Source organism: Phyllostomus discolor, chromosome 1 (genome assembly GCF_004126475.2).
Source record: "Phyllostomus discolor isolate MPI-MPIP mPhyDis1 chromosome 1, mPhyDis1.pri.v3, whole genome shotgun sequence".
NCBI classification, from domain to species: Eukaryota; Metazoa; Chordata; class Mammalia; order Chiroptera; family Phyllostomidae; genus Phyllostomus; species Phyllostomus discolor.
In genome coordinates, this window is record NC_040903.2 from 57,186,850 (window position 1) to 57,203,329 (window position 16,480).

At 35.5% G+C, this 16,480-nt stretch overlaps 1 protein-coding gene across 1 annotated transcript in view; it reads right to left on the bottom strand.

The window, feature by feature from the left end:
• Positions 1-16,480, bottom strand: part of MYO3A (myosin IIIA) — a 204,354-nt gene that overhangs the window by 119,724 nt on the left and 68,150 nt on the right. Inside the window, exons 9-12 of the mRNA XM_028507652.2 lie at positions 7,854-7,953; positions 6,104-6,220; positions 4,791-4,895; positions 4,603-4,686 (exon numbers count right to left, since the gene is read on the bottom strand). Of these exons, the coding sequence (XP_028363453.1) occupies positions 4,603-4,686; positions 4,791-4,895; positions 6,104-6,220; positions 7,854-7,953 (406 nt within the window). The remainder of the gene's footprint in view (positions 1-4,602; positions 4,687-4,790; positions 4,896-6,103; positions 6,221-7,853; positions 7,954-16,480) is intronic.

The window sequence follows — 16,480 nt, forward strand, 5'->3', positions numbered from 1 at the left end:
AGAACCATTTTCCCTGCTTTCATGGAAGCTGCTGAACCTGCAACTAAGGGAGTTTAGATAATTTGTAAATTCAAAAGCAGAGGAAAGGGAGTAATTGGGAAACCTGAGGACAGCTTAGAAGTGTAGATGGGGGAGTGGAAGCCCAGTCAAGGCCTACTTGCCTGTCCCTGTGTTTTTTTCCTACCCCACTTCATATTCTCCTCTCCTCAAACAAGTGTAATGTTTTTGTCTTTATCACTTTGAAATTCTACCAAGTGGAAATTCATTTGTATTACAAAGCAACCTCTTTTAGAAAAGCATCCTCCACCCTGAGAAGTTTAAGGAGGTATCAGTCATTCACATCTTGGTAGAAATTTTGGATCGGGTAGATTATGTGCAGTGTAATATCTTGCTGAGTTTAGCTATGTTAAAGTTGGGAATTTTGTTAAGTCAGGGCCTAGAGCAATAGGTATTTTTGGAACACAGACTACAGCACAATGTGAATGGGCTGAAGGGGGCATTCACAGTGAGGTTTTAAGGGTGTATAGGACTTCAGGTATTTCTAAAAGAGGTAATAAGGGTTGAAAGAGAGTAACATGAATTGAAACAAACTTGGCTCTTTTAAAATGTTGGGCTGGATTTGCACCCATGAAAAAGATGAGAAAACATCTTCATCCATGTACATTAGTTCCCTGCTAAGTAAAGGTTTTTTTTTTTTGAGTTGAGGCTTCTGTGGGATATTTTTTACTATTGTTTTATTGCAGTTGCCTCAATTTTCCCTCTTTGATCTCCCCTGCTCCACCACCCCTCTGCCCAATGCTCCCACAGTCAATGCCCATCCTGCTGTCCATGCTCATGGGTCATTTACACTTGTTCCTTATCTAGGCCCTTCCCCTTCTTTCTTCCCTTATGCCCTCCCCTCTCCTCTAGTCCCTCGCAGTCTGTTCCTTGTTTCCATGCCCCTGGTTCTATTTTGCTTGTTTGTTTTTTTGTTTATTAGGTTCCACCATAGGTGAGATCAAATGGTATTTGTCTTTCACCACCTGGTTTATTTCACTTAGCATAATACTCTGTTCCACCAATGCTGTCCTGAAGAGTAGGAGCTCCTTCTTTCTTTCTGCCATGTAGTATTCCATTGTGTAAACGTACCACAGTGTTTTGATCAACTCATTTACTGATGGGCATTTAGGCTGTTGTCAGCACTTGGCTCTTATAAATTGTGTTGCTATGAACATTGGGGTGTATAGGTTCTTTTGAATTGGTGTTTTCAGATTCCTAGGGTATAATCCCAGAAGTTGAATTGCTAGGTCAAAAGGCAGTTCCATTTTTAGTTTTTTGAGGAAATTCCACACTGTTTTCCACAGTGGCTGCATTCCCACCAACAGTACACTAGGGTTCCCCTTTCTCCACATCCTTGCCAGCACTTGCTGTTTGTTGATTTGTTTATGATGGCCATTCTGACAGGTGTGAGGTGGTATCTCATTGTAGTTTTAATTTGCATCTCTCTGACGGTTAATGATGTTGAGCTTCCTTTTTTTTCATATGCTTATGGGCCCTCTGTATGTCCTTGGAGAAGTGTCTGCTTACATCCTTTGCCCATTTTTAAATTAGATTGTTTGTCTTTCTTGCATTGAGTCATATAAGTTCTTTACATATTTTGGAGATCACACTCTTGTCTGATGTATCATTGGCAAATATGTTTTCCCATACAGTTTGTTCCCTTTTCATTTTGATGATGTTTCCTTTAGCCATTCGGAAGCTTTTTGATTTGATGTGGTCCCATTTGTTTATTCTTTCCTTAATTTCTCTTATCCTAGAGGATGTATCAGTGAAAATATTGCTGTGTGGTATATGCAAAATTTTACTGCCTATGTTTTCCTCTAGGACTTTTATGGTGTCAAGGCTTATGTTTAAGTCTTTTGTCCACTTTGAGTTTATTCTGGTGTATGGTGTAAGTTGGTGGTCTAATTTCGTTTTTTGGAAATATACTTTTCTGAATTTCCTAGCACCATTTGTTGAAGAGAATATTTTTACTCCCTTTTATGCTTCTGCCCCTAAGGTTTTGAGAACTGCATTTTACATTTGTAAATTCAATCTGCCTAGCATCCCATATTTGTATCTGGTATATCTTTACTGAGAAGATAAGTAAAAGACATGATATGATCTTGTAAGGTAGGTTTCTGAGGTGTGTATGTGTGTGTGCATGGGTGGCCATCCCTAATCAGTATTAAAGCATATTTTTAGATATAGAACAAGATAAAGAGATTAGATAAACAAATTCGGTGGCATCTACAAAACAACATTCCTTTACTGATAAAAACCTCTATTGGCCCACAAATCAAGAATGAATAGTAAAGGCCATTTTATTACAAAGACTCGTCTAAATTAATTCAGATGTTCAACTCTTCTATGTCAGGATAGTATGCTGTGCATCACCATCTTTCTCCGTCCAAAATTATATCTTATTTTATTATGCTCAAAGCCTTTAGAATGACACTTATCCTAGTTGTAAAGAGAGGGGAAGCGATGGGCAAGGGGATAGGGAGGGAACTGAGATGACAGCCCTGAGGTAGCACCACCTGCCCACTCTCTTCTGGCTCTTCCAGTCCTTCAGGGTCACAGGTCTAGTTAGTAGAGTTCATAAAAAATCCATTGAGCAAAGTATATTTCTATTCTATACCAATACATATGATTGAAAACATTAAAACAAGTTAACCAATTTTTAATAGGAACATGGAATTTTTTTAACTCATCATGCTGAAAATGAATTAGACTCAATTAAGCAGTTGTTTTGATACTATTAAGCCTCACCCTTTAACAGACAGGGTTGTCCTTTCATCCACACTATTTTTTAACACAAGATCCCTACAATCACAGTGATAGGAAAAAATGTAATTATGACTCTAATTGTAACTATTTAGATCATAATGAAAAATTTCAGAAAGATAAATTGTGCACAGTGATTTTTAAAAGGTATTAGCTTAATATGAACACATAATTTTTGACTTATTTCACTTCAAGGGCTCTATCTAGAAAATCAAGCCAAGTGTCCATTATCAATGTCCCCTTTTCAAAAATTAAGACATAATTTAATAAAGTAAGATTCATCCTCTGTAGTGTGAAGTTCTGAAAGTTTTTACTATACAATCATATAACCCCAACTACAACCCACACATAAAACAATTCCATTGCCCTCTACAAATTGTATCATTAATCTTTGTAGTCAACACCTTGCTCCATCCTCTGCCCCTGTTAACCGCTGATGTGTTCCTGTTCCTATAGTTTTAAATATGTAAGAATGATACATAAATTGAATCATATAGTATGCACTCTTCTGAACCTGGCTTCTTTGACCTGGCATAATGCACTTGAAACATCCAAACTTCATCTAATGAGATTCATTCATTGCTTATATCAGTGTTTTTTTGTTCATTTAAAAAGTATTTGATTTCTTAAGTTTTAAGAGTTTTAAAATACATATATATTAAGGATATAGTCTTTTATTAGATATAAGACATGGAAATAATTTCTTTGAGTATCTAGCTTGTGGTATCACTTTCATAACAATGTCATTCAGAGAACAGAAATTCTTAATTTTGGTAAAATATAATTTTCCCTTTATGCATTATACATTTTATATTGTATCTAACAACCACTGCATTTCATAGTAAGCCTTAAAACCAAGTAATATTAATTTTCCAATTTTGTTCTTTTTCAAAATTATTTGGTTATTATAGATCTTTTGCATTTCCATATAAATTTTGATTCAGCTTGTCAATTTCTTTCTACAAAAATTACTGCTGCCCTGGCTGGTGTGGCTCAGTAGATTGAGCATGGGCTACGAACCAAAGTGTCATAGGTTCGGTTCCCAGTCAGGGCACATGCCTGGGTTGCAGGCCATGACCCCCAGCAACTGCACATTGATGTTTCTCTCTCTCTCTCTCTCTTTCTCCCTCCCTTCCCTCTCTTAAAAAAATAAATAAAATCTTAAAAAAATTACTGCTGAGATTTTTATTGTAATTGAATTGAATCTACAGCTCACTTTGTGGAAAACTGACATGTTAATAATACCGAGTCTTTTAATCCATGAATATAGTATATCTCTCCATTTATTTAGGTGTTTTTGATTTATTTTATCAACTTTTTATGCTTTTAAACATACAACTCTTGAACATGTTTTGTAAGAATTAGATTTAAATAGTTAATATTTTTGGTGCTGTTGTAAATTATACTCAAATTTCAATTTCTAATTGATCATTGCAGGTATATATGTATAATATGTAAATACAACTGATTTTTATAATATTGACTCTTCTTTAACCTGCTAGTAACAAAAAGAGACAAAGCAAGTATTCAGTGAATGTGTTGGGGCTAAAAGAAGAGAAAATCATGTGCATGAAGCTTTGCCACCTAAGAGTGAAAGAAGTTAAAATATTCTCAAAGGAGAACGTATGCTTTTTATATTGTTTGTTATATTTTAAACTCACAAAGAATAACAAGTGTGTTTTATAATTCCTGTGCATTATTAAATGTGGGAATTACTGACTATTAATATAATTAGTTATATTAGGTTCTGATATGTAACAAATATTTCTATTAGGACAGAGAAAAAATAAACTGTACCTTTCCAAGCACCGTCAGCTGCTGAACTAAAAGATGAGCACTTTCAGTTTTACCAGCACCGCTTTCTCCAGAGATAACAATGCACTGCACAGTGAGAAAAGGAAACTTTGAGAAGGCTTTCTTACATGCAATTCAGCCGGCAAAAGAAAGTAGGAGGAGTTCCTAAGAATGTGTGACTCCTTCCTTACCTGATCTGAATTATATGTTACCATTGACTGGTAGCCGAAGTCAGCCACTGCAAAAATGTGAGGAGGATTGGCAGTTCTCTTTGCTCCAATATATAGTTTGGAATGCTAAGGGTTTAAAAAATATCACATTTTGTAGGGCTATTGTTTTTGTTTAAACCCTAGATTATTTATAGGTAGAGCTCCAATTTTTTAAAGCAAAACATAAAAAAAGTTTTATGTTACCAAACATTACATACATGTTACACACACCACACACTTACATATATGCACAATTCATGTAAAATTATGTAAAATAAAAAAGCCTGACACAAAATGAAATATGATATGATTATATGATATAGTATCACTCTCATAGCAGTATTTAAAAAAAGACTCTTTTGGGAGTGCATACCACTTCCAAAATAGAACTTATGGTTTGAAAATACTATTATTTCTTTAAGTAAAAGAACCTTTAAAAATAAGTCAATCAAGTATCATTTTGTTGACTACTCCTTGGGCATGATAATGTCTGACATATGGTCACCACTTTTTCCTTTCACATCTTTTACACACATTCTCTTACTTGATTTGTCTAAGATCATATAGTTGATTGATGGCAGAATTTGCACTAAAGTGCAAAATCATCTGAAACTTAAATTGAGGTTCCTAAATTCACTGTGTAAATTTTAAGTTGGTAGAGGAAGAAAGTATTATGTATTTTTTACATGTAAAAAATAACTCAGGCCCTGTCTTAAATAATTTTCTGGAGTACACAAATAGGAGAGAATGGGTCCAATTAAAAAGAGCTTAGTTTAATTCCAGAATACTATTCTATATTTAAACCACTAGGGGTTGAATAATGGATAATTATATATTTATATTCAGATAACACACATATGGCCTGATATTAAAAATGAATTAACATGTTTAAAGGATTGTTAAACTCCTAAGACCGGTTTTATGGCTCTTAAGTATATAGTACCTATATAAACAATGTAACTATATCTTTAATTCTCCAACACTTGGTTTAGAGGTAGACATTGAGTAGACAATTTTTTAGGCAACTGTGTATTGATCTGACATTCAGCATAGACTAGTTATCAATAACTGGAAGTAACATTCTGCCATATACTTTCGGGAAAAGGAAGACCACATATGGCATCCAGATTAATCCATCTTTTATTTTTTCCTGTCTCTATGTTTTTACAATAATTATTTAACTGTTTATTCAAGGTACTAAATAAAACTTTCTTTGGCATAATTTAAATTAGTTTACATACCTGAATAGTGTAATTATCAGTATAAAGGAAGAGAATGCAAAGCACACCACATACCTCCGTGGAGTAAAGACCCAGACTCTGGAAAGGGTTCAGAGCAATGAGTATGTCTCCCACATAGATATAAATCTGACCTCTGGAATAACACTTCTCAAGCTGCTCAGAGACTGTATTCTATAAGAAAATAAACATAAATTTTTTCATTAAAAATAATTTATGATTAATTGCAATTTAAAAAGGAAGGAACCAGTAATAAATAAAACATCTGGAGTCTGGACCAAGGCTCTAGAAAGAAAAGATGTACTGATAGTAGGACATGTAACATTTGGTTAACAGCTGCTCTTTTACTTGACAGGCATTTTTTCTGGTTGTGAGAGCCGTAGAGGGATGTCATTGTTACCTGTGTTTCCCAAAGGACAAATTTGATATAGGAGATTGTATATATAATGCTTCAAGGAAATAAATAAATGCAGAAGATAAAATAAAGAGAAACAATACTAGAAAAGGCAAGGGAAGGTAGTGAACACATTATCATTCCGAATTGAGGTTGGTCAGTGGCTTTGTGTTATATTCTAGCCCTTTGTTTAGACATTTGGCTGTATAGGGCAGAATGTAAAGTTCAGAAAAGTAACTTTCATAGTGGATAAATCATGAGTACATGAAATCAATTTTAATAGCACCATGTACTTTAATAGTATATGACAGAAGAGAGGACCAAAAGTTCTTAGGTCAAAAAAGAGACAAGAAGAAAGCCCAGACAATAGCAACAAACAAACCCAGTGTTTAACATATAGATCAGCAATAGGGATACCAAGGCCTTCTTTGTGATCCACAAACCTAGGAATTCACGTCATTGGAAAATTTGATACATAAGGATTCATGAAGGTTTCGGCAATACCTGACTTGCAAACTGTCTGATTACAAGATGTTTGATGTCCACTAGACAGATTATTTTGAGGAAGTCCTTGAGTTGTTTATGCAACCCTAAATTTACCAAATGACTACTTCTGTTCAGAAGATGTCTCCTGATTTGTTGCATTTCTGAGCAAAAATGATCAGGCATGTATCAGAAGTATTTAAAAAATAAAAATCTGTTGATCAGGCAGGATAGAGATCCTAACTTTTTACTGAAAAGGAACTATTCATTTCTCTAATGATCTGATTACCTGGAATAAAGGGGAATGAAAGGAAAGAAGGCTGAAACTGCAATGTACTGGCTTGGATTTGGACCTACACAGAGATGTTTGAACTACTTCTGAGGTCACTGGGGTGAGTAAGGAGTTCCCAGAAGAATTCAATGCCCTAAAAATTCAATGCCCTAGCTCTGTGAGAGCAGGAGCTCTCTGATCTCATGAGGGGGACCACTGACTATAGTAACAGGCTCTTGATATCTCTTGGAGGCCTCTAGGTACTGCTTCTGAGAGTGGAACAGGAGAGGAGAAAAAGAAAGGACACCACCTAGAGGTTTCAGGAGAAAATTTTTTGACCTCAGGACATCATCTTTTTGAAACTCCCAGAAGGAATTCAGGGGAAGAAGAATCTGTGATCTATAAGCACTCATGAGAGTGGAAGCTCACTCCTTTGCAATCTGAATATCAGAAGCAGACAAAAAGTGACAGCAGACTGGAGCTACCTGGACATTCCTGTCACACGCGTTAAAGTGGAAGATAAGTGAGAAATTCAGGAAGCTAAGAGACAAAGAAAGCATGATATTTACAGATGCTATTCAAACAACCTGATGCTCACATCAATTATATACATTAGAAAAATCAAGAATGTTTATGTTCAGTTAAACTGAGCTCCTTACCTCATCCAAAACTTCTAGGGTTGCTAAATCATCTACATCCTTCTGACTGGAAATTAAAGGTCTGCTGAAGTTACTTTTCTTGGTGTGAATACGTTCGTGTCTGTGGAGCAATACAAAAAGAAACACCATTTTTGATTTGAGAACTTATAACTGATCACAACTGGAAATATGTTTTAGATTCATATGAGACTGAAAAACTTCTATGAAGCTGATTTACTAAATTTGATGACAATAATTTATCAGAAAATAGCCTAATGCATTTGATCTGTTTGTCTTTTTTCTCTATTGGAAAAATAACTTGTTAAATTTATTTCATGGATGATCAAGAGTTCATAGTTTCTATCAATAACTATCCTACATACAATTTGCTTTAATGTTTTCTCTAAATTCCCATGCGTGATTTAATCTGCTACAAATTAGTGATTCACAGAGATTTGAATTCATTAGATTTCCAATTTTGTCTGAGGTAGTATTAGGCCATTGGTGGTCAAGGAATGCTAATTTAAAAATTATTATTCAGCAAAATTTAAGAAGAGTACAAAAAATAAACCACATTGTGGATTTTCAAAAGGTTAAATGCATGAAGAAAATTGACTCCAGACATTAGAAAGTTTATTCTCAAAGGAAAGCATTTCAGCATCTTTCACTAAAAGCATAAGAATCCTGATTTGACACAGAGGCTGGAGAAGTTGCTGAGATAAACACAAGGCTTTGTTTCACCATTTCTGGGCATAAAATTATCATCCACTTTCTTTTGAGCAAAACTGTATTTCCAACATTTATTTTTGGATATACTTTTAAGTAGTTGAATTTCTCTATTAGTAAAAGGAAAAAGAATAAATAGATTATGAGGAATAGTAAGAATCATACCATTCCCTCAGTAAACTTGAATGCTTTCTCATTACTTGGAAAATTCAGTCACTATTGATAAACTGTCCCGGCCACTATCCATGGCCAGCCCTGCTTTTGTGCACTGCATCTGCCTCCTCTCACTTGTTCAAGGAAATCGCTCTTGTTGGCGCCTTTCTCATGACTACATCACTCACTCTTCCCTGTTAGCTGTTATGGCAAACAAAAAACACCATTCCCTGACTTCTGTTTTTTCCATCTACTGTTTCGTTTCCTTGTTTTATTACAAAAATTATAAACAATTTTTCTAAATTCAATATTTTCCACTTTTCTCTATCATTAAGAAAACCCATTTCAATCAGGAAAGTTTCTCTAAGGGACATTCATGGCCTCATGTCACTAATCCAGTGGTCAGTTCTAGTCCCCATTTTACTTAACGTATCAGCAGCATGTGACAGACCCCCTTCTTGACTACATCCATCTCAGCTTCCTGTATCCTCCCTTGATTCTCTTCCTTAATTTACTGGCATCTTCATCTGAGTGTCTTTTTCTGTTTCCTCCTCATCTTTCTGTAACATTTTGGAGTTTCCCAAACTTCAGTCCTTGCAGCTATTTTCTTCTCTATCTGCCTTCATGTCCTGTTTCATAGCTTTAAATACTACTCATGCACTGACAAGTCTGCTGACCTTCAGACTTAAGCATCCAACTGCTTACTCGACACTTCATTTGGAAGTCTAACCGGCAGACTTAACCCATTCCAAACCATGTTCCTGAATACCCCCAGAGCCCCATACTTGCTCCTGCACCATGACTCCATCTCAGTAAATGGTGACTTCATTCTTACTCTTCAGACAAAGGCCTAAGAGTGATCCTTGGCTCTTCTCTTTCTCTCACACTTCCCGTGCAATCTATATACAAACCTGTTCAGCTCTTTCTACCACTGGACATTTCTCACCACCATCTACCTCCTCTATCACACTTCATCTCAGTAGCCTTCCAAGTGGTTTCTGTTACCATCTCTGCCTTGCTACTCTTCTCAACACTGTAGTCAGAGCAACCTTTTTTAAAAAACATGTAAGATGTGTCCTTTGTTTTTATTTCCTCCTTGCCCCCACCTGTGTGATGAAACTTTATTTACTTTACACAGTCTGACTCAAATGTCACTCTTTTGTACCACTCAGCATAATTCTTATATCCTTTGGGACAAGTATCGTAGTTAAGTCGTTTCAGGCAGTCCTTTGCGTGTGGATTTTATTCCCTTACTAGACTGTAAACTTCCTTTTGATAGGGATATCTCTTCAAAATATGGTGCTGGAACAACTAAACATTCACATGCAAAAAAGTAAAAAAGAGTCTAGACACTAACCTTCTACCCTTCACAAAAATTAACTCAAAATGGATCACAGACCTAAATGTAAAATACAAAATTATAAAACTCCTAAAAGATAACATAAGAGAAAAATACAGATAACCTTGGGTTCAGAGATGAGTTTTCAGATACAACTTCAAAAGCACCATCCATGGAAGAAAAAATGGTAAAATGGGTTCCCTTAAATTAAAAACTCTGCTCTACAAAAGACATTGTTAAGAGAATAAAAAGTGAAGCCATAGACTGGGAGAAAATATTTGCAAATTATGTAATGATATAATACTTGAATCTAATAATAGGAATAGTTTCATTCCTATTTACAATTCTTAGAGTCCTCTATAATTTTTATAGCATTTATAGAAATTTATAGTTAAGCATTTATTTGTGTGGATAATTTAGTTAATATTTGAATCCTTTACCACAATGTAAGCTCCTTGTACAAGGCTATGTGTGTCATAGTTCCCATTTAGAACACAGTTGGTCCTCAGTAAATGTTTGCTGAATGAATGAATGAATGAATAAATGATGGAATATCCCTTATGATTTCTAGTACAGGACAGGCACATAGTTTGTCTCCACATTTTCTAAACACAACACATTTCATCTTATTTATCCTCCCATTTCCAAAGAAACTCAAATATAATTTTTTATAAAAGAGAAAAAGAAGTCCAACTATCCACTTGATTGAAATGAAGAGCCCTGAAGTTTTCATCTGTTTTTATGGGCCCACCTGGCAGCTAAAGACTGAAAAGGATTATATGGGAAAGAACCAGGGGATCAATACTTGGCTGGCTGGTACCCTCATTCTTTTGCTCCTGTGAATTCGTCTTCCATGATACTTTTGGTATTAGCTTCTAAAAATGTAGCAAAGATTTTGATACTGTGATGACTAAAAATCTCAGATGTCCCCCTCCCCCTCATTCTAGAGTATGACATAAAAATTCCTTGCCATGAAATCAATGAATCTTCACAATCTTGCCTTAAACAACCTTTCCAGCTCCATTGCCTGCCCTCTTGTACAGAACATTCCCCAGTATGTCAAACATCTCCAAGATTCTTTACTTTGTTTGTTCTGTTTTCTCTGCCTGGAATTACTTTCTTCCCTTCTTTGGCCAATTACCAATTATCACGCAAAGTCAGGCTCAGCTAGCACCCTCTCTGTGAAGCCATTGCAGAGAGCATACACCATGAGCAGAGATGCTCACATTCAACTACGTACGTTCATGTTCATCATCCCTGCCAGATGGCGATAAATTGTGAGAGAAACCAAATGTTATTCATCTTTCCATGCCTGGTGTTGAGGATACAAAGATGTAAAATACAACTGGTGGATTTAGTTGAAATACTGAGCCCTATTCCTACCAGCTGGTGTACAAACTAACCGTTTTGGCAAGGGAACTGAAGCCCAGTTAGGTGCTAGAGGAACACAATGAAAAGGCACGTGGTTGTCCAACACATCTTGGCTCCAGCAAACTTCCCTCCCAATCTCTCTTTGGTCAAGGTTGAGGTCAGTTTAACTAAAGAAGCATCCTGACCATTGAAATAGCCTATTTGTATAACTATATTTCTCCCATATAGAATTATATATAGTTAGATTATACATTATGTAATTATTTTTCTTCTGTAACTATATTTCTACATCACTAATTACTGCAGAACACAGCCACTGGCAAAGGGCTGCTCTGGACAGCATGGTCAGTGCTGCTGTCACTTGCTCGGGCTTTAAACATTATGGAGAAAATGAGGCAAGAAAAGGAGACAGTTACAGCTGTCACAACAAAGTAGGACTTGTGAATGACTCACATCTCTACTGTTTTGAGTAGCATGACAGTTGTATCAATAATATTGTTCAAATTTAAAATTAGTGTAACATTGATAAAGCCACACAATTAACAATATGGAAGAGCATAGGGCATAAGAGTGAGAAGAACAGTGAAATATAATGCAGTCCAATTTCCTTTCATTTTAATAAATGTGAAAAGTCAGATCAGCAAGTTTGTATCGGGTTCAACCTTGTGGCAAAACTCAATGAACCACGTGATTAATGTAACATTCCATTCTTAATCTGATTTGTTAAATTTCTCCCCCACTTCAAACATGCACACACTACACACACACAAGCAGAGCCTTGATTTATATGTGTTTCAACATTCAATCCTGTATTCATTCAACAGCTCATTCATTCAACAATTATTTAAATTTCTGGAGCACCCAACATACTGAGATAAGAAGACACCAGAACAGGTCCCTGCTCACATGGAGCACACAGTCTGATGAAAGAGTTAATAATAATAAAAAAAATCAACAGCCCTGGCCAGGTGGCTCATTTGGTTGGAGCAATGTCCCATACACCAAAAGATTATGATTCCCAGCCAGAGCATATACCTAGGTTGTAGGTTCAATCCCCTGTCAGGGTGTGTATGGAGGAGGCAACCAATTGATGTTTCTCTCCCACACATCCATGCGCTCTCTTTTTCTCTCCCCCTCTCTTTCTTTCTCTCTAAAAAATCAATAAACATATCCTTGGGTGAGGATTAAAAAAATCAACAAAAAAATTTAAGATAATTTCAGCTAGGGCTTATATATTTGGGCAGATTCATTTTTGTAGAAGAATATGTTAAAATCAAGGAGGTACAACTAGCTAATGCTTCAAATATTACTCTATTAATTGACATATATTCATTCACATGGGTTTTAAAAATATATAAATGAAGCATAGCTAATTTAGATGCATGAATTCATTTTGAAAGCTTTCTCTGTGGGTTAAACACTTTAAAAGCTATTAAAGTTGTAATGCGTGATGAAGAAAAACAAAAGTAGACTTTATAAATGAAAATTAAAAAAGAATCAATAGTTGTGAAAATACTTTATATCTTCTTTCATGTCTCTTTTGGCCACTAATGTATCCTAAGCACCTAAAAGAGCATCTGGGACACAGGTACTCGGTAACCATCTGTAGAATGACCAAATAATCATTCGTCAAAGGAAGATGTCTAGCCCAGTCTTCGTCATGGCATTAACATAATATCCATGTTTGTCTGAAACAAAATGAATTCTTTGGAGTCCACTTGGGTAAATAAATAGCTTTGAATGATTTTTCTTATTATACAATTAGGTATTTCTTACAATGAGTTATTACATTTCTACAAGGACATCTAAATGTTTCTATAATTTTACACAGTAGTGGATATCTTATCAATCATGACTGATTGTTTTTCTGGTCAACTTTCATTTTTCCAGTATTAAATGATTTTTATTTATTAGATTTAACTACATGCCAGACAGAATTATAATGAAAATAATTTTTGATACTTATTTATTTTTAAAAATTTTATTTATTTAATTTTAGAGAGGGGAAGAGAGGGAGAAAGAGAGAGAGAGAGACATCAATGTGTGGTTGCCTCTCATGTGACCCCCACTGGGGACGTGGCCTGCAACCCAGGTATGTACCCTGACTGGGAATCGAACCTGTGATACTTTGGTTCACAGCCTGCACTCAATCCACTGAGCTACGCCAGCCAGAGCTCAATTTGTGATACTTTAAAAAGATACACATGCATAGGAAGTGATTGCTACAGATTTTGGAAGGGCTTTTCTTTAGACTATTCTCATATCACTGCCATTTTAATAAAAATCTAAGTGTGCAGTTTAATCTAATCACTATTCATTTGAGGCCTTTCTACGTGCAAGGCATTGTCCTAAGTGTTGAGGGATTACTGTGTATGAAATAAGATCCAAAATTCTGCATTCAGTGAGTTTTAATCTAACGGGATATATAGATACATAACATTTAAAACAACACAAGGCGTAGTGCCACAAGTGAAGTAAATATTAAATGTTGTGGAAATAATAAGGAGGAAATAATTCCATTCTGGTGAACTGGAAATGTTTTTTTTTTGAGTTTTTTTTTTAAAGATTTTATTTATTTATTTTTAAGAGAGGGAAGGGAGGGGGGGGGAGAGAGAGAGAGAAACATCAATGTGCGGTTGCTGGGGGTTATGGCCTGCAACCCAGGAATGTACCCTGGCTGGGAATCGAACCTGGGACACTTTGGTTTCCAGCCCGAGCTCAATCCACTGAGCTACGCCAGCCAGGGGAAATGTTTTTTATTTGTTCGGCATTTAATCTTGGTTTTTAAGTAAAAGTTAAGATTCCATGGCCTGTATGAGGGGCTGGTGACTGATGGGTTGGTCAGGTCTGAACAGCCTGGGAAATAGCAGTGCATGATGTTGGAGGCTGAGGAAACAGAGATGTCTTAAATGCACTCAGATTCTACACACCCTACAAGCAAAGCATGACCTTTGACCTTCCGTAGCAAAGCCTGAATCTCACCCAGTGTTTCTTATCTCGCTGACTGACTTATCTCACTCATCTGATTAGCTGCACACAGTAGAAATCTCAATCTCCCTCATCTTCTATTTGCACTCTATCACCAAATTGTAGTGCTGCCATCTAATTAAAACTTCTCAAGTCTCCATTTCTCCCAATCCCCACTGAGAAGATGATGGTCCCACTGAATGAGCTGGAGTTGACAGAAGTTAGGAACAGTGAAACAGACAGGAGAGAAAAGTCAGGTGTGTGAAAGTTATAGAATATTTGTAGGAACATTCAGAAAATTTGCCTTGGACTGCTGACTTGATACTTGGGTAAAAAGGGAGATTTCTTACAATTGAACAATATTCTGATCTCCTAAATCCTAAATCCTAAACAGAGAGAGTCTTTAATAAAACTTTAAATGTTTCAGAGGATCTTTCCATTGTGAGTTCTGAGCTGATAGCTGTTTTTTAATGTTGTAGTTTCATTTTAGCCCCTACTCAAGACTGCCAATCCAGTTTACCTTGCTCTATTTTTTCTTTAGCATGCATCATCATTTAATATACTACATTATTTACTAATTTATCGTATTTATTGTTTGGTGTTTCCCACTGGTATGTAAGCACCATGAGAACAGGAATTTTTTAAAATATGTAAATCTGTTGACTGATATACCCTATTCTGCTAGACCAGATTCTTACAAATGATAAGTGTTAAAATATATTTCTTGGGTAAAAGTGTGGATATTTTCTTTTTACTAAATGTTCATCTACTGTGGAACCAAAGAAAAATTTTACTATTTTTTTTTACTCTGGTAAACAATTGAAGTACTCAATTAAAAACTAAATTGAAGTACTCAGTATATAAGTTTTAAGATAATTTTATAATTCTAACATTTTCCTTTTGCCTTTATTTTATAGAATTGGTTTCCATTCTCATTACTGTATTTAATATTTAATTTCTGTAATACTTGGGAGAAAGCAAAGTCAGAATCCTTCTGTAAGATTTTTGTCCTCTTGTGAAAAGTACAGCTTGTTAGCCAGATTATATATTGCATTTACTCTGTAATACTAGAGAGACATAGTTTCAGACTATAAATATTTTCTTTCTGTGCTATCAAAGGTCACAGATGCCCTCAGGGATAGTTATTATAGTTTCACTTGTATTTCAGTTCTACACACTAAACAACTATTGCTGTTTCGTGTTAAATATTTTCTTTACTATTCAGTTGTACTATTGCAATGCAACAGCTTTATTTGCTTTTACTTTGGTGAGATATACTCTTGTAAATATCAAGCTCTATCTTCTAAGGCAATCCAGGAGCCACTGGGATGGTTTAGCAATCCTTTGTTAAACATAAATCTAATCAATGGTTTTATTTTAGTTTCCATGTCCATCTTTGAATTCTAGAAACAAAGTCACAACTGGAAGTACCAATGGGAGTACGGCTTTCACTGGTGTGCCTTGGAAAACTAGTTTTTATTTATGTGCAGTTTGGCCCTTTTGGCCAAGTGTGTAGCTCTGAAATGATGATGGGAAAGAAAGCCGGATTAGTTGAATAATTCTAGCAATGACTGGAGTGACAGATGTCATAGTCACCCAGCCCCCACTACAATTTTAATTGTCCTTTTCATTCACAGAGCCTTTCCTCTTTTGCATGTAATTCCTTAAAGATGTGCTTTAATCTGTACTGTACAGATAAATGCACATTCATAAAATTTGAAGCAATGCCGGGTGAGGTTGGAAAAGAAATACAGTTGATCCTTAAACAATACGGGGGTTAGGAATATTACCCTCCCCCACCTTGCTCTCCCCTACAGTTGGAAATCCACATAAAATCTTTGACTCCTCCCAAACTTTACCACTGACAACAAGCCTTGCCAATAATATAAACAGTCAATTAATGAATATATTTATGTTATTTGTCTTATATACAATTATATCTAATAAAAATAAGCTAGAGAAAAAATGTTAATATAATCATGAGGAAGAGAAAATAGATTTATAGTACTGTATATATTTATTGAAAAAAATCCATGTCTAAGTGGACCCATGCAGCTCAAACCCCTGTTGTTCAAGGGTCAGCTGTATATAG